The sequence below is a fragment of the Ctenopharyngodon idella genome, chromosome 5 (genome assembly GCF_019924925.1).
Source record: "Ctenopharyngodon idella isolate HZGC_01 chromosome 5, HZGC01, whole genome shotgun sequence".
In the NCBI taxonomy this organism is placed as follows: Eukaryota; Metazoa; Chordata; class Actinopteri; order Cypriniformes; family Xenocyprididae; genus Ctenopharyngodon; species Ctenopharyngodon idella.
Genome location: NC_067224.1, coordinates 12,598,151 through 12,622,724, shown reverse-complemented (window position 1 = coordinate 12,622,724; position 24,574 = coordinate 12,598,151). Strand labels below are relative to the sequence as shown.

Below are 24,574 nucleotides of genomic sequence, written 5' to 3'. Positions count from 1 at the left end.
ACAATCTCTTTGCTAAGTACTTTATCATATACATGTGTGCTATTGCTAGCTAACGACGAACTGCAAAGATTTGAGTTAAAGTCATGTTTTTGATTATTTCACTATTACACATTTAGTGTTTGCAATTTAGTTTTATATTAAAAAATATTCCTTTTCAATGGACTCAAATGAAATAAGTTCACAGTGCTAACTGTATAAATACTAGTTTTTAAACTTGTTTGAAGCAATCGGTTTTCCAAATGAAATGAGTTACCTTCCATTGTATTATTAAGGTAACATACTGTAAAAAAGGAAAGCTGTAAATTAAAGGTAGGCGAGCTGTAAATTAACAGTACATTACTGGCATCCCTGCTGCCAGTAGATTACCATTATTTTACAGCACAATTTGTTTCAGTGTAGCAGCAAAAGTGTTTTGCAATACAACATGAACATAATAAGTACATTGTACAAGATCAGAGCAGCAGGTATATTTCATATCTCAAATGATACATCAAAGCTTTGAATAATTAGAAAAAAAAATTCATTATAAAGATGGCCATGGAGCTACAAGATTTTAATGATTTATTTGACTTTTCAAAGTTTAGCAATTACTCTTAAAATTAAGCTTCGTCATATAAGCAACACTGTGAATTCAGGTTCTTCAAAGAAAAAAAAAACTGTTATTGAGAAGGTGAATTAAAATAATGTTTGTTTTCGCTTATTTTAGTGCCATTTTATGTCATCTTGAGGCCCACTGACTAAGAACCACTTTTGTACTGTATTTTCTTATGTAAGTTTGGAGAAAATATTAGTTGATATTTTAGCTAGCGACAGTAATATTTTTAAAATGGGGCTGTAACATTTAGCTGAACCTATAGAGGCATCTTTTGCAGGTCATATATGTTGAGATAAATGTCACAAGCCTAAATTGTAGAAGCTGTGAATTTAAAAAGGAAAGGGCTGCCATGTTAGCTAGAGTAATGACTCACCTTGGAGGGTTTGAATGCTGGCATTCTCTGGCTAATTAAACCTTTAAGACATTGATATGGACAGGTGGAAAGCAGTGTTTTCAGCTTCTCAGGGATGTCAGGGAATTATGCTTTCTTTGAATATGACTCATTAAGCATGACAATATACAGCTTTTCAACAATGAATGCAGGTATTTGCAGGTTTTGAATTTTGAATGATTTAAAATACTCCACTTATTTATTAAATTCATTCATTTCATTTATGAAATTCCTGCAAATTCACACATCTTCTGCCTTGCCTCAAATGATCTGCACACAAAAATATAATGAGTAAAGCATGAAATGGAAGTATGCCCTGCATAAAAAAGCCCTCCACTGGAGTACTCATAAATCCCTGGTATTTTTGACTTAACAGTGTCTTAAATTTATTTAAATCCACTCATAAAAACATTTTACGCAATGTGTGTTCGGTGCTCAAAGACAAACAGAAAAAAATAAAAAAAGTGACAGTTGGTATGCAGAGATTTTTATTTGTCGGGCCATCCATTAAGTCTCAGAGATGCTGGAGTCCTTTCAGCAAAAATGCAAAAAGGACCTTGAAATGGCAAACAGTTGGAGAATGGAGCGTCTGGCTAACATGGGAATTTGCCAACTCTCTGACCCTCTCACCACTTGTCCTGTTGAGAGAAACAGAGAAAGAGATCTTAACCATCCTAAGAGAAATGGAAAGAGGCTTTAAGTTATCCCGTGAGTGACGTACACTATTGTGCGATATGATGGCACTGTCTACTGGCACTGATCTTTTCATCTATGATCCCCAGGCCCTGAATTATTTCCTATTGTAGGTAAATAGACTCCATGGGAGAGAGGGGGAAACAAGGAACCATGCCATAATGTCTCTGAAGGTTCAGTGAAGTATCCACTGGATTAAGTTCAGACTGAGCTCAGTTTGAGGACAAAAATGTTCGTGATGAGGGAAACACGGCAGGCTTCAAAGGCGAGATTATACACACAGACGAAATCCTGCAATACGGAGGGTCTACTGTAGACATTCCTGAACAGCGAGCGTCTTCGCTCAGAGCTCTTATTTACATATTTTTGCAAGCTTTGTTCAAATTTATTCTCTCACATACACAGTAAAAATGATTTTTTGAAGTTGTAAAAATAACAAGGATTATTGGAGTACGTTTTGTGATGTCATTTAAGTCTGTTTTCTTAAAAATTTCACTTTTAATTCAATGTGTTATTGCGATACTTTGTAATTATTTGTGAAATTTACAAGAAATTTCTGAGTGAAAATTGTTTCTACACCGGTTTGTTTTTCAGTGTAATGAGCATCCACCAAAAAAAAAAAAAAAAAAAATGTGACAGTGTACAATTCACTAACAATTAACATACAGTACTGTGCAAATGTAACGGAGCTGGACTCAGGCAGGGATCCATATGCAAAGCTTTATTGAAAGGTGAGCGTAGTCGTACAGGCATGGTCTAACAGGAACAAACAGGAACAGTAAGGTACAGGCAGAGTCGTGGTCGGGATACAGGCAGTAGATCAGGGCAGGCAGATATCGTTCACAATCCAGATAACAACAAACAGTCTAAAGGCAGGCAGCAGGGAATCGTAAACGGTAAACAGACAGGATCGGTAACAGACAGGCAAACAAGATATAAACGCTCAGAAATGTACACAATGTGAAACAAGACTTCGCCATGAGGTGGTGTGTGTGTGAGTCTTTTATAGTCCAGGTGATGATCTACAGGTGTGTGTGGCAATTGGTGATTGGTGTGGAATGTGTGCATGTGACTGGTAGGGAGGATTATGGGAATTAGAGTCCAAGAACAGACAGTGATCATGACAGCAAAATTGTTAGGCCACCATTAGATGTTGTTTTAGCAATGGTATAATGACCATATATAATTATTTCTCAGTCTCTTTATTAGAATATAACCAGAAAATACAGAAATTTTGTATGCAGTATTAAAAAAAAAATCTGAAAAAAATGACTTCTATAGGCTAAAGTGACAAGTATTCAATGACCTCCCCTTACACTTGAGCAATAGCAGGAACATAGCTCTCTTAAACCTAAATGGAATGGAAAAGGACTGGAAGGCCAAGAAAACTTTCAAAATATGATGAGATGTTTCTCAGATTTTCTTCTCTGAGAAACTGGAAGAAGTCCAGAAGGACAAATTATTATTATTTTTTTTTTAAAAACATTTTGTGTACGTATTTCCTGTATTTTCTGTTTGTAATAAAGACCAAAAAATAAATATGGATGGGTCATTAAAACTTTGCTAAAACAACAAAGCTGGTGGTGGCCCTTAAGACTTTTGCACAGTACTGTATATGGGCTAGAATACTTGGTATAGCACCATAGATTTCACCAACATGTTTATTGTTTGTTTTTACAAAATAAGATGAATTTCAAAGGTAATCATCCAAACATTCTTTCTGACCCATTCTTTTAATATGTTTTATAATATGATACAATTCATTTAACCAGTTCAATTAATCCATGTTGAGGCTTATTTAAAAAGCATGGATTTTTTTACACTACTCAGAGGTGCCTTGCCAATTCCTTCATGGGATAACTATGATTGTTTTTCTTCGATAAGAGTCGCCTTATATATTCCTATCACTCTTCAGAACACAAACCAGAGAATCTCACTGTTCAACCTTCTCCGCATGATGCCTAAATGATTCTGACCTGACTTGATGTTTCACCATTGCTTATAATTACTCTCTAAATTGTTTTCATGATAATATTTGTTGTACTGTATTGCTCTTTACTATGAGGGCAGGGTCTTCCTTTTACAGTATAAGTAACATTTTAAAACATTGACTTTTCTAGCATAAAGCTTGAGATGATTGAATAGGATTTATGATGTTAATTCTTCCCGTAGAGCTTCAATATTTTCCCAGTTCATCTCTTAGAAAGTAAGTCATTTTAAGTTTCATAATAAGGACTATACACCTGGGTGGCCAGTGTGTGTGTGTGTGTGTGTGTGTGTGTGTGTGTGTGTGTGTGTGTGTGTGTGTGTGTCTGTATCTTTGTCTCTTTCGCTCTCTCCCACTCTCTTTCTCTCTCTCCGACTTTCATTCTCTTTCTCTCTGCTCATGTATATATGGCTTTTAAAAATACCATTTGCTCCCTACGTAAAGTGCTTAATGAAGGGGATAATGCATGTAAAGTAATGTGACATTAATTGTTTGAGGATGATAATAACAGCCCTCAATCATCTGGAAGATTGCTTCAGGCTTTAAATGAAAGCCGTTTTCAAGGCGATGGACTCGAATGAGTGAATGACAGAGTCAAATTAGCTGATTTGCCATTCACGTACACTCTATTGCCTGCTATTTAAAAGTCATTGACCATTTAGGGACGGGCCGTTGGTCGCAGTGAGTGTGCAATGAGCGGTGGTGGCCGTGTTTGTGTTGGAGGGCAGGGATGGATGGATGGGCAGCAGCTCTAACTATGATAGTTAAGAAAAAAAGGCGAGCAATAGAAATGTCAAGTGCCTTCTGTGTGGAAGTGAATGGGACAAATAGACCTGGTTTTAGAGGGCCCCATCCTTGCATTAACATAAGAAACAGGCCAATATGGCTGGAAGTCAGCCGGTCTGGGTGCTGTCAGCGGATCTTTTTGCGGAGGTGATTAATGTCTTTACGATACCGCACACAGTCAGCGCCATGCTGGACCCACCCTTGTCAGACTGCCATGCCACTTGGGTGCTCTAGTTTCGCACGAGAGATCCTGCAAAGTCTTCAAAGTAGAGTCAAGTGTATAGAGCACTTTCAAAACATTCAGTTCCTGTAAATAATTTTCATTGTTGTCATGAGAAATTCATAATGAAAACCTTGATTAAGCTTTCTTTTGTTCCTGTAACTCAACCTGGAAATCGAACCCACCATGGTTGTGGGTTTGATTCCCAGGGAAGCCATGAACTGCTAAAATGCACTTTTGCATAAAAGCGTCTGCCAAATCCTCAAAACGGATCGCTTTCGCACATAGCCGAATCCTCGTGAACAGACCAACTTTGCGACTTAGCCATTTGACATTCCTTTACGCAGCTGTCCGCCCAGCCTCCCTTCTCTTGTGGCACCCCTAACCTGCTTCATTGAGAGTCTCTTATTATGTCCTCTTGCCAAGGCCCACTCTATGAATTGAATAGTCGGTGTCTTTATTTCTCTCATTCTCTGACTGTAGACCTCATAATGGCTTCATTAATGCAGAAGTTGCATTTGGTTGACAATGGGTTAATGGCCCGAGGGTAGTCTATTGGCACTGGGAGAAGGCCAACAGGAGGAGGAGGCTTTTTTTACTGCCTTTTCAGAGTAAGTTCACCCTGGGTCAACTGTGTGTCACCCAAAAGTGAACAAACATGTAATTGATGTTCGGACATCTCTGGCTGACTCTTTTCGAGCCTGGCCCGTTGAAGAGGGTGCTGTCTGGTCTTTGAGGGACTTTTTGCAGAAAGGGGAAACTGATTCATGAATACACACAATCTGCCAAGCTAAAAAAGGGGTGGGGGGGGGGGGGGGGGACTCCTGGATTTTTCCCTTTATAACCCCTGCTGAATCGGTTCTGTTTTGCTTGTTGTTGAAATACAACCCCCGCACATAGGTCGTGATGGGGGTGGTATACGCTGCTGGTGTTCCTGAAATGCTCTTTCTCCTCCAGGCTGGGACCACTGTCTGTTTTTGTCTCTGATTTTCATGGATGTTAGTGGAAAATGTCGAGAGGAGTCACAGGCCTTTTATCAGGCCGTGTTGGAACAGGAGTACTCAACGCTCTTTTTATATTCACCTTTGCATAACAAGCGGCAGCAATTTGTAGAATGAAGCAATACATGCCAATGAATGCCAAGAGGATGCCCTGGTGACATATTTTAGAATGAACATTGGTAAATATTTTTGCAGTTAAGGTTCAAAGTTATGTTCCAAATTCATTTTGATTTGGAAATTACCATTTTTCTTTAAACATTATAAAAAAAGACTTCAAGCTGAAGTGTGTCATTTTTCAACTGGAATTGTGAAAAATAAGGATTATTTCAAACAGGTTTCCTGAACACTCCTCTGTGCATTTACAGCAAATACGTAGCTCACTGCTTGAAAGCCACTGTATGATGTTCAGAGAAACTAACCCGCTAGTCATGACTATCCAAACATTAACATTAGTTGTCAGTTGTTGTAGCATGATTGCATTGCGCATAACTCTATGAACTAATAATATAGTTTTGATTAATTAACTGCGTAAAGGCACTGAGTATAAAGTCTATTGCATAATCCGACGTTTTTCTCTGGGTAAAATAATTAAATACCTTCCAAAACAAAATGAAACCTGTACAAAATATAGCAGGCTTGACAATACGGACTGAAGCGTGAATGACGTTCGGGACAACTGATGGAACTCTCACTGTCCCGATCAGGCCAGTGCTGCATTGTCACAAAACTTTATCTTTTGTACGTGTTTTTAAGCCTTGCCCATTTAAATATTCAAGCGCAAAAAGATGTGAAAGAGAACTCAATTTGGTACTCAACTTCTGTGTGAGAAGTTTTGTGTGCACAAACATCCAAAGTGAAACACCCAGAAAGCCATGTCTCAGACAGCGCTTATACTGACTTGAGGTTTCTTGTGCTTGAATGGACAAATTCACACAAAATTATATCAAAATGGCCATCTTGACAAGTATCCTGTTCAACACAGTTGGTTATGGCTTAAGTGAAAGTAAACAGTTGAGAAATAAAACGCACATGTGTATCAGTATATTTGATCTGTGCAGCTCTTAAAGTGACAGCAGTGTAATATTCCTGATGCGCTGTTGTCTGTTTTGTTAATCAAACTACAAAAGACAAAAAAAAAACGCTCACTGCTCTTGACTAAATGACTTTTGTAACTTTATTAAGGATTAATATATATTTAACTTATACAGCAGTGTTATCTTACATTTGATTACTTTGTTCAATTTCTGTACCTGAAAACTATTGTTAGTCCAACCCGAATAGCACTGTTTATTTCATATGCATTTTTGTTCTGCTGTAAGCTATTTATGTTGGCCTGTTGAATGTTAAATGGATCCAATCCATGTTCAATGAAGATGATTTGATAACCCAGCAATAAACTAGATAGTATACCTTTATGCATGCGTTTTTGAACTTTGCTAATAAAATATGATCAAAACAGTGATCAGAATCGGCCAATAGCTATTTGTTAAAATCAGTATCGTATCTACCAAAAAAATTCCTATCGGTACATTCCTAATTATAATATATTAGTACTTTTACTACAACTTCTATTTCTTTCTTTATAATTTGTCTATATTTTTCTGCATGTATAGTGGACAGGACTATGGAAAGTAACAAGAAAATATGCTTCTGGCTGTAGTTTCAACCACACAACTTTGCTATACTGTTTGTTTGCAAATGATCAATGGAACTTTAGTTTCAGGAAACACCAAATCATAAAACTATGGTGGTAACAATGCTTTTGGAAAACGTACCCAGGTTAAGATGCCCAAACAACAGAGCAATGATTTGATTGTGCCATAGTGTTCACACTTTTAAGGGCGATTAAACTTTGAACGACGTATAGATGTCTCTGCATATTAAATCTGAACAGATGAAGAAGTATTTTAAGCCCCTGCCCCTTTGATCGTGAAAGTGAAAGTGCCCTTTGTGGTCGCATCACGGTGCCCCCGCGTTCCCATTTCTCCCCCCCGGAACGCGATTTCTACTGCGGGAGAATAATCAAGTGTGCAGTCAAATCTCATGTATATTTAGATTTATCTATCTTGACCTGCACCTCGGACGGAGTGCGTTTGTTTATGTCTTTTTTGATTATTTCATGGAGAACCTTTAACATCCATGGAACATTTCCATTCCACAAAAGGCTCTTTTGAAAAATGTTCTTTAGATTATTCAAATGATGTTCACACTAAAAAGAAGTATTTTAATTAAGGAATGCTCACTGAAAAGTTCGTTGGGGAAAATAAAATAATTCTTCTCTATGGTACCACTGTGACCCCACCCCCCCCCCCCCCCCCCCCCCCCCCCCCCCCCTTTCTGAGTCTTTATTTTTAATATTGTAGATATAAGCAAGCATGTAGCTTCATGCCTAGCCCATTGTGTGCAGTGCATCTCCTTCTCCCACATCTGTGGTCAGACTGACGATGATGTCAGCCATCAAGTCTTTACCAGTAATTACACATCAGATGACAACAACTTAAAATTGATGTCCTATGCATGAGCGCTAAGTAGCCATTTTAAAAGTTTGAGACAGGAAGCTGAGCGAAAGGCCGTGTTATGAGGGTGTCAGCATGGGAATTGTCGGGGCAGCTGTACTGTACACACTCTGCAGTAATAGACACACAAAGCCCATTGCCAAAAGCACATTTGGCATCAGTAGCAAATGAGTAATTATTGGGTAATGACCCAGAAGGTGTCCCTTAATTGAATTGTGAAAGTAGGGAGAGTGGTGCCACACTGTAATAAAAGCAGATGGATTATTTCAGGAAATATCTTCTTAAGTGGAAGGGTAAATACTGATGAGCCTGCATTTATTTCTCTGACCTTTACATAGATAACCACTGATTAAAAATTTAGGCTCTAGTGGGAGAAGAGGTTTTTGCTTTTACGTTTTTTTTTTTTTTTTTTCTGACCATAATAGACATCTATCCACCACATTCAGTCTTAATTCTAAAATGCATTAGTCACAAAATTGACGTGTGCTGGGAGAAAAAAAAAAAAAAAACTTTTGGAAAAGCTGTAAGTGGACTATTGTGTGGACTAAGAGGTCTTTTGTTTTGAGATCATTTGATGCAGTGACATTTTTCCCAGTGAAATGTCAAGATCACTCTAATGACTACAATGCCCAAGAGGGGTATGCCTTTTTCTACCTTTTTGCAAAATGATAGGTGAATTATGTAAATGCAGGCGTCAGTTAAAGCCATATTTACTTTTTACAAGCATTTACCTTCTCTTTTAATGCACTTATCTCTCAAAGGAAATTGCCTGCTGTTGCCATCACTTACCTGCATGAATGATGTGGGTCGTGTTTTATTGCCATCACATCTACATGTTTCGGATGTGTTCGGTCTATACTGCTGCTTATCCTTGTACTCTCACCTTGAGTTTTGTAACTGTAACTGGTTGCTGTACAGTTTCAAATGGGTCCCTCTGAATTGAGAAGTGGGGTGGGGTTGGGGGGGGGGGGATCTATTTTTATTATTAATGTTTTGGACTCCTTTCTTACCCACTATTCAGCTGTTAAGTGGATTTTTTTTTAAAAGGGATAATTCACCCAAAAATGAAAATTCGGTCATCATTTTGTCATCCCATACCTGAATGACTGACTTTCTTCTGTGTAACATAAGGGAGTCGATGGCCACTAAAAATTGCTTTTGTGCTCAGCAGGCGAAAGTGAGTCATACAGGTTTGGAACGACATGATGGTGAGTAAATGATAACAGAATTTTCAGAATTTTTGGGTGAACTATACCCTTTTAAAACTGTTCAAATGAACATTAAAAGGTTTTGCTATATTACAAGCAATTAATTAACTAGAAGTAAATTAATAATTGCCATAAACAGAAAGGGAAAAAAAATGTCTTAATTGTTTTAGTGACACATCTGATTACAAAAAAAACATTGTTAGAAATTGAAGCAATGGGTAAGTATATTATTCTTGAGTCTCATAATTCAGTTTCAAATACTTTATCATTTAGATTTTAAATATAGCTGAGCTACAGGTATAATTAATATGACTGATAATCAAATTAATCAAAAATAAAAATCCTAATTTATGGAATAAAATCAGTGAGCTGTTTGGCAATATGGCTTTTACTTCATTTTGGCATTTTTTGGCAACGGGTTTGTTGCTCTTATAACAAAAAGAGAGAGAGACGGAGCAACGTGACCTCATGAGAAAACGTGTATTTTTACGTAAATTGTGGTTCTACCACACGTATATTTACTTACGTTTTCATACACACAAAAACGTACAACACTGACGTATTAATAGAACTAAAACGTAAAAATACTTATGTATTAACAGCAAAAAAAAAAAAAAAACGTAAATCATGTAACGTAAAGTGTGAATGTATATGAATTCCCATGTTAAAATCGTGGCTTCAATGATTTAACGATGTTTTTAGTCGAATTTATTAAAAGCAGTTTACTCATTTACTTAATATGAAATAACATTTCTGTTCGTGGCTTGTGCTGCTCGTTTCGGAAGATTACATAATGTTAAACAAGACTACAATTTGAAACCTTATGAATAAAATTTCTGTAATTGTTTAACTATTTTGTAATATTTAGTTTGCTGTGAGACACAAAAGGCGTTTTCTCCTATGCAGCGACTGACAATACAACCATAAGATACACCAAAGCACAACATAAATTCACAAATCACATCCATTTTATTTGTTCGCTGTACTCCGAATCCATATGTTTGTAAGGAACAGATCCAAATTCAGCCCTTTATCCATCGATCTTCATCTTCATTCTCAGCAACAGCGCCCGTCACAGTCAAAGCTCGCGCTCGTTATGATTCAAATTTGAAAGTAGAGCCACCCTCGAGAAGCGTTACGACATGGTTTACGGCACTGATATCGAACGCTCATTGGTTATCGCCTGCTTCGTCACAGATTGCGACATGCCGTGTTTCAGTGGATTGACATTTGAAATGAGTGCGCGCCTTCACGGAGAGAAGCAGGATTTATCATATTTTCATTGATTAATAAGTTAAATTCTGCTCTGTACCCTATAAAAAACTATTACCGCCAGAGAGGACTGTGACTGGAACTCATCATCATTTGAACTACTTTTGGTACCACTTTTGACATTTTCGCAAAAAATTAATTATTGTGATTGCGCTTTTTTGTCTGTCATTCTTTTATTTATAACAGTAGGTAGTTTAAAGAAATGGTTATGGGTAGGTTTAGGGGTAGGTGTAGGATTAGTGGCTCAAAATATCGTTTTAATGTTATATTTTTACTAAAATTGTCATTTTCCTACACATTTCTGTTCTTTCTGTTTTATTCTTTTAACATTCTGTATAAAATGGGTAGGTTTAGGTTCGGGATGGGGTTTAGGGATCTTACATTTATCTATAAAATGATAAAATGGAAATTATACATATATCTTTATGACATGAAAGATTCGTAAATATTTTACGTTTTTTCGCTGTAAAAACGTAAGTATTTTTACGTTTTAGTGCCATAATTACGTCAATATTGTACGTTTTAGCACCTTTCTAAACGTACAAAAATGTACGTTTTGTGTCTTTGAAAGTTACGTATTAATACCTACTGTGCTGCGTGGTTGCTACTGGGATCCTTCTCACTATGAACTGTGTCACACTGATTTGCCAAATCCGCTGTTGGTGCATATTGTGGTCTCCACCCACCGGGAGACCTGTCTCTATCTCCCACTGACTCTGTCAGCAGCTGTTTTCAAATGCTGGTCCTTTTTAGATCATTCCATGCTTCATTCCCATTATCAATGAGCGTTTAAAATGTACTTAGAAGAATCCTCACTTTATTGATTGTTTATATACTTTACAGAAAAGATAATACCAGGGCAAATGCCCCTATACAGCACTTCATTCCGCAGTTCATAGACACTTTAGAATAATCAATCTGTATTGAACACTTACAGATCAGTCAACAAATAATACAATTACTAAAGCTGAAAGAAACTGCCATCATTAACAGCACATAACTGTGTGTGAGCATTCAGAGCATACTGATTGGATGATCAATGAAGCTATACAGGTATGCTGTATTATGAATAAAAATACCATGGAAAGTTTTGGACCTATAAGTTTTCAGTATTAATTAATGAAAATCCATTAAGTTAGCCTTATCGGTTTTCATTTGAGATGTGCTGGGTCTGTGAAAAATGTAAGAATTTTTTTTTACATGGATCTGTCTTAAATGTAATTCTCTGTAAAAGATTAAAAGTATCACTGCATAGACATGCAGCTAATCTTTTGGTCAAGAAATCCTAAGAGACAAAGCAGAGTTTAAGGTTTCTTCTGCTCATCTGGCAATAATTGACTGTAATAATTAATAATAGTAATAATATTATAATTTCACTATATAATAATAATAAATAATAATAATAATAAAGTAGAATTTCTGACATCTGTCATCTGTCTGTCACCTGTGGAACTCTGTTACCCAGCATGAGGTTATGGTTACAGGTTATGTTACATTTACTGACAATCTGAAAAATATCTCAGCTATTTTAACGTATAGCCAACTGTATTAATGATCATTTTTAAATATATATTTATTTAAAAATTGAATATTACATATTCAAATTGTGTCGATTACGATTACATTAACGTCTGAGAATAATTGTGTTGGGTAGTGCAGTGCTTAGTTAATTCCAAATTATTTTAACACCAAATGACTAATTGAGTCATTATAAAACCTAAAGGTTACGCATTAGTCTACAACATACTGTCAACTTAAACTAAAAGGTTAGAATAATATTGGCAGCGCACTCAAGAAACGCAATAAATACTTTTTTTTTCTTTCCTTGTCAATTTGTCTATTTGTATGGGACCGCGTAACAGATCGTACATATTTTTCTTTCTAAATTAATTAGTTTTAGTAACAAATGAAATATTAAGGCATTTCGGTGACCAAAGGACCAGCAGCATTATTAGTATATACTACACCACGGTTCTGGACTCAAAACAGGCATTTAATAATGTCTTTGATAAATCACAAACATTTTACTCTTCATCCAAGTGTCAGTCCAAATTAGCGGCAGCGAGCCAGATGCTTTGGTGCTTTAAATCTCTCCATTGGAATTGCGCACGTGCTCCTCTACTATCAATTGCTCAATAAGAGCTTTGCTTTGCACTGTACGAATACGTGTGATATTGCTGTCTGCTTTTGGCCACGGTTTTCTTCCAACATTTGGGTACATTCCCATAAGTACTAGTGTGATGTGACTCGGCTTTTTCGCGTTTTCTATTTGCTTTCCAGTCCCCCTCCGGTCCCTGTGCTCTATTCACTTCTTAGTCTCAGCTGGTCTAAGTGGGCCAAACCTGAAGAAACCTCTATTTTTGTTTTGTCTTCTCTCTCTTTCAAATAATCAGCCGTGTGCCAAAAGTGTCCCTCTTGTTTTTACGCGTGCCAGTCACCTGCCGTCTGCCTCGCTCCTTCCCTTTCTCAAAGCTTGCTTTTCTCTCTCCAGTTCTTTTGACTTTCTGCGGTCTGGATCCCCAATGAGATTCAGATTGGGTACATATTGAGTCCTCTATTGTCCTTCAAGGGCTGTACTACGCTAATTAAATTTTATCCAGCCATATAAAAACCATTTCTCTCCTCCACGCTCCCAATTCAGCTTTCTAGCCCAAGTCCTCTCTTTTTCCTAGCCCTAAAAATCCAGTGTTCATTGAGTCAAATCAATAGAAAAACATTTGCAAATCTCCATTATTGTGGGATTTTTGTCTCCTTTCTGTTGTGATAAAAGCACCGCGGAACAGCTTGCAGCTTTGTGCAACCGAGACGCGCGGGACAGACGAAGGCCATGAATGCAAAAGGCATTACGCGCTGCTGCAAGTTTCTTTATCACCCTTTTATTGAAATCACAATTATTTCCACGCCATCTTTTGCATGTGATTATTTCATAGAATACTGATTTGCTGTCTGTTAATTATCATTGCATGCTCTACAAGGTCTGTCGCCACTCGATACGCAGCTTTTTACATTAGTCAGTTACATAAGTTTTTTTTTTTTTTTTTTTTTTTTTTTTTTTCAATGTAAGGAATATTCGCTTTTTTTCTTCACAATTGAAGCTTAAAATCACTAAGAGGAGACTGTCCCGAATCGATAGGCTATATACAAATGCTTGTGAATTATTACAGTCGGAGCCCCCAAACCAATAATCGATACATGCAAAAGAAAGTTCAAATCGCCTACCAATGTTATATCAGCCATAATTCTTGAGACGATAATATTGTTTTAAAAAGTGCTTGACTTATGATCAACCTTGTTGAATTTTATCAGTCGATTCCATCGATCACAATTTACCTCTTGCTTAAATTTAAAATACTTATCTCTATATTTCTGTGAACTTTTTTTTCTCCGATATTAATTGTAATAGCCCAGTCATGACTGCATCTCTCACCCCATGCAGGTTAAGTTTTCCCTTATTTATGAAACCAATAATAGTGCAATAAAAACAAATCAATCTGTACTTGTGTAAATCCAATTCAGCAAGGAGGGTGAAACCCCTGAAGAAAAAGAAAAGCCAGAAGAGGGGGGGGGGGGGGGGGGGAAGCAGCTGTTGAGTCCTAATCTTTTTTCTTGCCCTATCACTCACCTATATTCTCCTCAGCGCTCTCCTCGCATCTCTCTTTGGAAGTTCCCCACTCGCCAGACCCCATCCTTGTCCAGTTTTTTCCCCTTGTACTTATCTCAAAGAAAAGAAGAGTGCATGGATGTCAAATTGCCCTCAAAAACACCATGAAAGATTGATTTGCAGCACTTTTCATTCAGCCGGCATTATTTTGAAGAGAGCTGAATAGGAAACCCGCAAGCCGGGGAAGGAATAAAGATGTCCTCCCTGTTGGAAAGGGGGGAAACTGCCCATTTTGTCTCAGTCCATCAACCCTGGAGAAAGAGGGGGAAAAGCAAGAGGCTATTGAAAAAAAAGGCTCATATACACCTCACACAATACTAAAAGACTTTAAATTAACATCCATGAATATTAAATTACTTCGGCCTGAAAAAGATTGAATAAAAGATATACTTGACCCAGACGGCTTTGCATATTTTCGTACTCCAAAGCACATCATTAAAAACTATTCAGTTTGTTTATGCGAATGTAATTTCGATATGATTACAGAGTTCTGTACATTTAACATTAATAGGGAAAAACAGAAACGTAACGTTTGTGCTTGTAATAAATTTCACATAATTAATTGTACGATGTTTTTAATAAATTAATAATGAATTAATATTTATGACTATATGATACTATTTACGCATATAAATTTAATATAATTATTTATCTAATTATGAATGCTGTGGCACAAAATGAAGAAAACACTTGGGCATTTTTAATTCAGTTCTACTATATACCGGGCAAAATATGAACGACAAAAGCCACTAGTTACTGTTATGCCTTTGTTCTCCTTGCTTTGTTTTACAAGTAAAGTCGCACTTAAAAAGACTGATATAGGCTAACTTGATATTGTCAGTTTCTCTTGGACAAACGAAATAAATCAGCTAACAGATTTTAACTCGGGTCCTTTACTAGTCGTCATGCTGAGAGTCAAGTTTGCCTTTAGGTTTTCCATGCCAGAAGTGCTCATGTTCATCTCTCAGAAGGAAACAGCTGGAGCGGAGCTCACAGTGCTGAGATGGGGCTTGTTATTTAAGCCAAAACGCGGTTGTTGGATCCTGAACATCAACACACACACACACACACACATCGCTCCCCCTTCTTCCCCCACCCCCTTAGGAGTAGCCACTCAATAAAGAGTGTGGCGTTTTTTCCTCTGGTTGAACAAGTCTAAAGAACACAAGGGGAGGGTCATTAATAACTAATTACCGTGGGTCAGACCTGACGCATATAAAGCCCACCGGGACCTTGGAAAGACGAAACATATTCTCTCGACACTTAGCAAGAAGAGAGCATATTCACATTTCATTGGCCTCAGGCTGATTCATTGATTACATTCGCCTTTTACATCATAGACATTCGGTCTAAATTTAACAGCAAGGGGATATTTTCGGGGGTTTTAATCGCAGGGCTCATTAGTTAAGGGTTTCGCATTTGGCTCATCATGGGTTCAGTGTTGCCTGCAGATGCTCTGGTTCTGAAGGCTGGATTTAAGCAGCAGTCTCTGGCCCTGTCCGACATCATCACATCAGATATCCTGCACAGTTTCCTGTACGGCCGCTGGAGGAACGTGCTGGGGGAACACCTGTTCGAGGAGAAGACCAACACTGTCAGCCCTAAAACAGCCTTCACCGCCGAGGTCCTGGCGCAGTCATTCTCCGGTGGTGAGTCCGCAAGATTTCACTTCATTCGTTGATTATGGATTCGCTGGAAAGTTATGAATATGTATGTCATCGTATAGGCCAATAGTATTTTGTTGTAAAGCATTTTTTTACGTTTTATTTTTATTGCAAACTAGATCTTATGTGAAATTGCTCACTGAAGAGTCAAGGCGAGTTTTATTTATATGCCATATTTCAAATACAATTAATGATACTTCAACGTGCTTGAAATATCCATAATAAAGAAAAAGTAAAAAGCAATTTATGCCTATATTTTATAACAATGCAAAAGACAGATGCTTAATTTAGTGGCTTATGACTATTAAAAAGGAACTGAAAACAAACTGTATTAAAACAATGCAGTGCAATCAGTAAGTGCATCACATTTCACAGGTAAAAGTACCTGATTTCAGTGTGGCGCATTCCAGGATGCGAAACTCGGGGGACTTAAAAGTATTTATTCTTTTTACAGTATAGGCTACATTTCAAAGTCATTTTCAAAGATTCTAATAACAACAAAAGTTAAGTCATAAAGTCTGATAAAAATAGACGCTTGAGAACAGAAGTTGAGTTCACCTGCCTATCCATAGCAACAGTAGGCTAAATTGCTCATGTTCTGGGACGTATATTGACAAAACATAATTACTGTCATTTGTATTACGTTACTATAAATTATTTAGATATTGCAAGGTAATAATGATTTTACTGTTTGGTTTAAAACGTCTATATGAGAGTTAACTGTTCGCTGAATGTGGGCGCCGCAAGACAATTTGGGTTGCTCGAGACGTAATTAAAAGTTCACTGGCAGAAATTCTTTTGAATAAAGCCACCCCCTTGAAAGTCATTAAATAATTCGCACGTGGTTAGAAGCTGAATATATAGTTGAAATCAATTTTTCTAAATGCAATATCATGAAATCGGGATTTAAGCTTTGCAAAGTCTACAGTCACTTACTAGTAAATTGAAACTGATTTAAATAAGGCTATTAAAATCATGAGGGTAACGTTGTGCTTGACCTGAGAAAGTTGCCAGTGAAGCCAGGACGTTAGACAGAGAAAAGCCCGTCATTCATCAGCTCGGGACAGTCTCCACACCCCCGCTTTGACACTTTTCTCTCCTCTCAGGCGCATTTAAAGTTTTCCGTCCCGCTGTTAATATGCCGTGAAAGCTGATTCTACCGCTATTCACACCATGTCAAGCAGCTAATCTCCTTTTCTGCGTTTTGTCAGAAATTCCTGGGCCGTTTAAAGAAGGTTCTCGTTTCTTTCAGCGCACATTTAGTGCTACAAAGTTTCTGAAAGGATAATGAATACGAAATAAGTTGTTTCTTGCCTATGAATATATAGCCTCGTCACATTTAAAGCGTAGAAAATTGCTGAATTCTTAGACGTAAATACGTGTTTGACATTTATTTGAGTCTCGAGAGCCGCATTTTTAGGTTTAATGATTGCGCATTCCTTTATATTAGCCTATAGCTTATGATAGTTTTACAATACAAACGTTTTTTTGTTTTTTTTGTTTTTTAAAAAGCCTTTTGTACTAAATTAACAATATAGCTACTATTTCTTTCAATTTATTCTTTCTTTCTTTTTTGAACTTGCTTGGATACAGGATGCGTCATTGCCATTCTTTTTTATATATATATATATATATATATATATTGTATTTGTTTGCTGGTTTTTATTAGTTATTTAATCTAAATGTTCCAAATTAACTTTAGTACTTCCCGCTTTCTATCTTCAGAGGTCCAGAAACTCTCCAGCTTAGTGCTGCCAAGTGAAGTCATCATTGCGCAGAGCTCTATCCCTGGAGAAGGACTTGGCATCTTTTCCAAGACCTGGATAAAAGCTGGCACCGAGATGGGACCCTTCACAGGCAGGGTCATTTCACCCGAGCATGTGGATCTCTTCAAGAACAACAATCTCATGTGGGAGGTAGGCCGCGTTCAACAGGTGCCGCATGCATGGGCTCGTTTTTTGGAGTTTATCCTAATATCATCCCAAGTCAGAGACTGATGGCAAGCGTTTTTGTTGTTGTCAGGTTTTCAATGAGGATGGCACGGTGCGCTATTTCATCGATGCTAGTCAAGAGGATCATCGCAGCTGGATGACTTACATCAAATGTGCGCGCAATGAGCAAGAACAGAACCTGGAGGTTGTGCAGATCGGAAGCAGCATATTTTACAAAGCAGTAGAGGTTCGTTTTATACATTTTTGTTTTAGTTTTCATAATTTTATACTGATATTATTTTATATTTATAATTTTCATATGACGATGTACTTACACTGTGCAATATTTTTCCATTATTGTTATATAACATCTTAGTTTCCACTCCATTTAACTAAAATTAAATTTTCATAATTTTTACATGAATTTTTAGAATTTCAACTAGATTTTCTTGAGTAATTAAACTCTTTGATTTTAGTTCAAAATTGAAGGATTTATTTTTAATATTTGAAATGTTTGAACAGTATTTGGTATATGGTGTGTGTATATATATATATATATAGATATAGATAGATAGATAGATAGATAGATAGAAAGATACTAATAGGTGCTTATTTTTTCATTTAAATAAATATATCTCTCTTTTTTCAATAACAGACAATACCTCCAGACCAAGAACTACTTGTGTGGTATGGGAATTCCCATAACACCTTCCTGGGTATCCCAGGAGTCCCTGGCACAGAGGATGAACAGCAGAAGAAGACTAAAACTGGTGAGTAAGGCTTTGGGTGAGTTTCAGGCTAAGAAAAGTCTGATCTTTATCACTGCTCTACAATAGCTTTAGTTAAAACTCCATTAGCATCTATTTTAAGTACCTGACCTTTTAGCTTCTGTCCTCTGATCAAGCTTCTATTCTTTGCCCACAGATGATTTTCACCTGTGCGACACCTCCTCTACTGCCTCTCTCTCTACTGCCAGCCGTATGCGCTGCGTCATCTGCCACCGCGGCTTCAACTCCCGCAGTAACCTGCGCTCCCACATGCGCATACACACTCTGGACAAGCCCTTCGTCTGCCGTTTCTGCAACCGCCGCTTTAGCCAGTCATCCACTCTCCGTAACCATGTGCGCCTCCACACGGGAGAGCGCCCCTACAAGTGCCACGTCTGCCAGAGCGCATATTCCCAGTTGGCAGGGTTGAGGGCACACCAGAAGAGCGCCAGGCACCGGCCGGCCAGCACAGGGTCTGTAGTGGGCCTGCAGGCTCATTCGCCCCCGCCTCCACCTCCTCAGCTGGCACAGGTTCCTCACCCGGCCTCCCTGGTGCATCACATACCTACCATGGTGCTATGAGATAGCATGTAGCATCTCAGATATTTGCAATCTCACAGGCTGTTCTTCAGTGCACAAGTATGTCTATGCCAAGCTGGCCCTGAGTACTCTCACCTTTAGTGGATGCTTTGTAGTTCCTTAAAGGTGAAGACATGGTCAGATATGATGAACAACACCTGCAGAACTCAGTCATGACAGCACTGAAGTGAAAACAATGGCCATGGAAGGGCTGTTTCGTATGTTCATGTTGAATTCTTACCATTGCCAGAACTACGCACAGTGACGGCTCTAGTGCATTTGTTCTGGCAGATATCTGCCACATTACATCTGATCAAACATTGTCATTTAAGTTGATCGGTAGTCAGTGTACATTTTATTCATATTTGCATGCAATAGTATTTTTTTGTCCCATTCCACTAAGGATAAAGCCACATCACCCCATTCGCTTTAGCCACTATGAAGTTAATGGATCCACTGGGACGAAGCACCACTTAGTGACCGATTTGTGCCACTGCAGTCCAATCAGAGCATGTTTATTGTGAATGAACAATACGAAGTATGTAAAGGAATGTACATATGATTTGAAGATTTACTTCCAAAAACAAGGAATAGTCACTTTATCTGTGTATGTATGTAAAGCTTAAAGTATTATTGCAAAACTTGGTTCTATTATATTATGTATACTATGTTTGCTTATATAAAATTATTTGGGTATTCCCTTGTATGCTCAATAAATAATTAACAAATAATCCCATATTTTTGTCACTTTTTTAATTATTCATTTTGCTATGATAATACATCTCCAGGACGGATGTGACTTTTTTGAAGAACTAAAACTGTAAATTGTTAAATCTATTATTTAAGGTTACAAAACCTCCATGATGTCTCTCATTTCAGTGTTTTTCTCTAAGAACCCACAACGCTCTTCATCATCATAGGTTTTCTATTCAAATGTGTGCACAAAGAGGATATTTTGCTCAGATTCAGTAAATCAATGACAAATGCCAGTCAGACTGATGTCCAGATGTTACCAGAATTGCACAATAACAAAACAACCCATGGAAAGCAAACATTTCCATGAAATCGTTTGTTAGTATTAAATAGATTGTTTACCTCTACAACTTAACTTAAACCATGACTGAGCAAACGTACACTGAATATGAACATTGCACAATTAACCGTTAAACTTTTCCACCAGAACAGTGAAACATATATCATTATGACTAGTGTGAGATATTTTGTAGTCATCATATTTGTACTATAGCTAAGCTCAAGAAACTTTTTTGGGACCTCAGTCAAGACAGCTGAGCTAATAAGTAACTTAAAACAAGCACAGCAAATATTGATCTGGCTGACAAAAACTGAGCAAATGCCTGACCTGTTTTTTTTTTTTTTTTTACCACACCATGAGCAAACTGTCTATAATGGCACGTTTATTTTTGTTCTGTATACTTCATCTCTTCGTCTGCGTTACTGTTTCTGAAAAAGTGTAAGTTGCAATTTAACTTAATTTTATTTTAAAATTATCTATAGGACAAGAATAGCCTACTGGTCTGTGTTGTCGAAAAGCAACACTGCAAAACAAAACAAAAAATAATAACTAAATGTAAACCTCCCTACCCTCAAGAAAGTATAGCTAGCCTATGTGAGATTGGGAGTGAGTAGCCTAATCCCTCGTGTCTGTCTGCATATGTTTTAGGTAAACTTTTGTTTTTCGCATCTGCCACTGAAACAGACGCTTTAAGCAAATGTTGTCTTGTTTTACAGATACTTAATCACTGCACCTAAAACCCTGCGTCTCGATGCTTCAGAAAATGTTGTGGTGCAGTTGTTCGGTTATGACCAGGAAACTACAGTAGATCTTCACCTGAAGAACACACTGGCACCAGATTATAAAGAATATGCATCTCAGTCCCTGAAGCTCAACGGCGCGAATAACTATCAAGCTTCGGCTACTTTACGGGTAGGACTGCAAAGTTAGGAGACTTAGGACTTTAGAAGATATTTTTGTTTAAAAATTTTGGGATTAAATCTGTTGCTATTTACAATTCCAAACAAATAGGCCTATGGAAAGTTTAAATAAGCATTTGATGTTTTTGGTGAGTGATTCTTCCCTGAAAATAGCCTACCTTTTTCTTTTTCCCAGATCATGCCTGTAGATTTCACAAAAGAGGACAAATATGTCTTCCTTCAGGCGATTTCTTCTGCTTTCACTGCATATAAAAAAATCCCAGTCACTACTGTCAATGGTTTTCTCTTTATTCAGACTGACAAGCCACTATATACACCCGAACAAGAGGGTCAGTATGATAAGAATCTCTCTTGTGTGTTGGAGCGAGAGTTTATGTATGAAGAGAAAGATGGCGTGAGTAAATGAAAGAGAGAATCACCTTAAAACCATTAATCTATTTGTTTTCTTAGTACAAGTGCGTGTTTACTCCCTCAACGAGGAGCTGAGGAAATCTAGACGGACCGTCACCCTTACATTCATGGTGAGTTTCTCTCTTCACAGCATCATAGGCTACTTCACAGGAATTGTGGTTTTTATGTTTGAACCTTGTTTTTTTTTTTTTTATTGATTTTTAGGACCCTAACGGTATCAAGGTAGAGATTATTGATATGGCAGACATCAATGGAGCAAAACCACTTCTTCCACCGTTCAAAATACCCTTGAAGCCGGCGTAAGAAAAATTCATTACAGTCTATTATAATTAGGCTGTATGTTTAAATGATCTGATGTTTAAATTTAAAATTGGAATAATAGTGATATTCTACTGAAGACTAGCTTTCTGGACTGTACTGCACTTCAAAAAAAAAAAAAAAAAAAAAAAAAACCCATATCAATCAGGTGAAGTTTTGTTGAGAAATGAAGTCTTGCTGGTTAAGATAGATAAGAAGCCTGTTTATGCAGTCTTTTCAATAGGATAGTGTTTTCATTAGTTCATTTTTTGTCTCTGCATAATTTTTTATTTACAATGCAAATCTCATCAGTTATGGAATATGGAAAATTGAGGCCACCTATGCCGACACTTTTAAAACAACTGCCACTGCTGAGTTTGAAGTCAAAGAATATGGTAAGACCACCATTTCAAGTGTTATGTTGACATTTAGAGTTCATGAAATCAAAAATTTTTGTATGTTTCTCAGTGCTTCCCAGTATTTCAATCCACATTGAGCCTGAAACCAACTATATCAGCGAAGAGAACTTTGAGTCTTTCCAGCTGAAGATTTCAGCCAAGTATGTTTTCCCTGTTTTATTTGACATATATACATTACCGTTTAAAAGTTTAGGGTCAGTATTGTATTTATTTTTTTATTTTTATTTATTTTGTTATTTAAAGAAAATACTTTTGTTTAGCAGGGATGCATTAAACTGATCAAAAGTGAAAGTAAAGACTTTTACATTGTTACAAGAAATTAATATTTCAAATTGCTGTTCTTTTGAACTTTCTGTTCATTAAATATTGTAAAAAAAATTATCACCATTTTCACAAAAATATTAAACAACACAACTGTTTTGAACTTTGATAATAATAATAAATGTTTCTTGAGCACTAAATCAGCATGATTCCTTAAGGATCATGTGACACTGAAGACTGGAGTATGGCTGCTGAAAATTCAGCTTTACCAACACAGGAATAAATTACATTTTAATGTTTGTACTGTATTTTTGATATGAATACAGCCTTGGTGAGCATAACAATCTTTCGAAAACATTACAAAATCTTACCGACCCCAAACTTTTAAAATGGTACTATCAGTTCAGTTGCTGACAATTTACATATTTGTCCATAAATTGTTTAAATATGTGTATATTTGTGCTGACAGGTATGTCCATGGAACTCCAGTTAGTTCAGCGGATATTTTCTTGATGTTTGGATACAGTTCTCCAGAAGAAACCGTTATGATTCCAGCAACATATAGCAAATATATGGTAAAGTCAGTGTTCCACTCAACTAAACATCATTTAATGATTAATTGCAGAGAATAATTTTTTTCCCGGTTTTTTTGTAGCTGATAAATGGAAAGGAGGAAATAAACTTAAACATCAGGTCAGCTCTGTCAACCAAACCTGATGGGCCTCAACGCCTGAGTGACATGAAAGAAAACACCTTTCTTCGTGTGACAGTTTTGCTCCAAGAGACAACTGGTAGGTCTAGTTGGTTTCACAAACACAGAAGTGCATTATCCTGAATCAAAGTATCAAGCAAATAAATTTGACAACTTTTGAAACCCCTCTTCATTGTCAGGTGGTATCTCCCAGGAGGCTGTGCTCTCAAATGTGAAATTTGTAGAAACTCCATTTACCCTGAGTCTGACTGCAACCCCTCCTTTCATCAAACCGGGTCTACCATACAATATGAGAGTAAGAAACCTATTTTCTCCAGTAGATTTATGGTATTTGAACAAACATATATATATATATATATATATATATGTGTGTGTGTGTGTGTGTGTGTGTGTGTGTGTTTTATCCATCTGAATATTTTGGGACCCATAGGTCTTGGTGAAGGATCCTTTGGGTAAACCAGTGAAAGGTGTGTCAGTCAAGACAATGGCAACAATAATTACAGCTAACAAAGAACGAGAGAGCCTCAGATTTTTAGGGCACCATGATACAATGACAGTGACGAGTCGGGGAGATGGAATTGCTTACTTCACCTGTAATATACCTGATAATGTAAAAGAAGCTGAATTCACTGTGAGTAAAACTGCGGCCAAGAGTAGGTTCAAAATATAGAGACAACAGTTTAATCATATAATTATTTATTTAACATTATAATATGATATATATGCTAAATGTACATTCATATTTCAGTTTGAGACAGAAGATCCTCGTTGGAGTCAGGCTCCACTTAAACTAAAGGCTGAATCATATGTGTCTGTCAACCATCGTTACCTGTACATTGATTTACATCCTGAATCCTCAGTATTTGAAGTTGGACGGTACATTAACATCAAGGTTTTCTTTCATTATCGTGACTACCTTTCTCTGGAGACCTTCAGCTACCAGGTAAAATAATAAAAACAGATTTGTTGGGTCACGACAGATTTCAAATATACAGTTAGGTCCATATATATTTGGACACAGGCACAATTTTTGTTTTGTTTTTTTCAGGTATTTACCAAAACATTTAATATTCAAGCTATAGTTGTATAATGGATATGGGCTGAAAGTGCACACTCTTTAGTTTGAGGGTTTAATTTGAGGGTATTTACATCCAAATAGGAGGACGGGTTTAGGAATTACAGCTCTTGAGAGTAGCCACCCCTCCTTTTTTCAAGGGACCAAAAGTAATTGGACAATTGAATCAAAAGCT

At 37.1% G+C, this 24,574-nt stretch overlaps 2 protein-coding genes and 1 long non-coding RNA gene across 3 annotated transcripts in view; 2 read left to right on the top strand and 1 right to left on the bottom strand.

Moving 5' to 3' along the window:
- Nucleotides 1–1,451: 1,451 nt before the first annotated feature.
- Nucleotides 1,452–21,532, bottom strand: LOC127512694 (uncharacterized). Its single transcript, XR_007930242.1, has 3 exons — nucleotides 21,383–21,532; nucleotides 14,292–14,581; nucleotides 1,452–1,624 (listed from the first exon to the last, which is right to left on the bottom strand). It is a non-coding gene; the product is annotated as an uncharacterized LOC127512694 (long non-coding RNA).
- Nucleotides 14,871–20,002, top strand: prdm12b (PR domain containing 12b). The gene is made up of 5 exons (XM_051893821.1): nucleotides 14,871–15,979; nucleotides 17,720–17,910; nucleotides 18,017–18,172; nucleotides 18,581–18,695; nucleotides 18,850–20,002. Exons 1-5 carry the CDS (start codon nucleotides 15,760–15,762, stop codon nucleotides 19,272–19,274), a joined length of 1,107 nt encoding a protein of 368 aa, XP_051749781.1. The 5' UTR covers nucleotides 14,871–15,759; the 3' UTR covers nucleotides 19,275–20,002.
- Nucleotides 20,583–24,574, top strand: part of c5 (complement component 5) — a 20,877-nt gene continuing 16,885 nt past the window's right edge. The window contains exons 1-12 of the mRNA XM_051893733.1: nucleotides 20,583–20,742; nucleotides 21,021–21,216; nucleotides 21,400–21,553; nucleotides 21,675–21,745; nucleotides 21,840–21,934; nucleotides 22,245–22,327; nucleotides 22,401–22,491; nucleotides 23,082–23,187; nucleotides 23,268–23,403; nucleotides 23,504–23,619; nucleotides 23,755–23,955; nucleotides 24,073–24,267. Of these exons, the coding sequence (XP_051749693.1) occupies nucleotides 20,660–20,742; nucleotides 21,021–21,216; nucleotides 21,400–21,553; nucleotides 21,675–21,745; nucleotides 21,840–21,934; nucleotides 22,245–22,327; nucleotides 22,401–22,491; nucleotides 23,082–23,187; nucleotides 23,268–23,403; nucleotides 23,504–23,619; nucleotides 23,755–23,955; nucleotides 24,073–24,267 (1,527 nt within the window). The 5' untranslated portion in view covers nucleotides 20,583–20,659. The remainder of the gene's footprint in view (nucleotides 20,743–21,020; nucleotides 21,217–21,399; nucleotides 21,554–21,674; nucleotides 21,746–21,839; nucleotides 21,935–22,244; nucleotides 22,328–22,400; nucleotides 22,492–23,081; nucleotides 23,188–23,267; nucleotides 23,404–23,503; nucleotides 23,620–23,754; nucleotides 23,956–24,072; nucleotides 24,268–24,574) is intronic.

Bases quoted from the DNA above. Each gene is read 5' to 3' on its own strand.
- prdm12b (XM_051893821.1), top strand. From the start codon at position 15,760: ATGGGTTCAGTGTTGCCTGCAGATGCTCTGGTTCTGAAGGCTGGATTT. The intron at 17,911-18,016 runs GTAGGCCGCGTT...TGTTGTTGTCAG, and splicing joins ACAACAATCTCATGTGGGAG to GTTTTCAATGAGGATGGCAC. The intron at 18,173-18,580 runs GTTCGTTTTATA...TTTCAATAACAG, and splicing joins TATTTTACAAAGCAGTAGAG to ACAATACCTCCAGACCAAGA.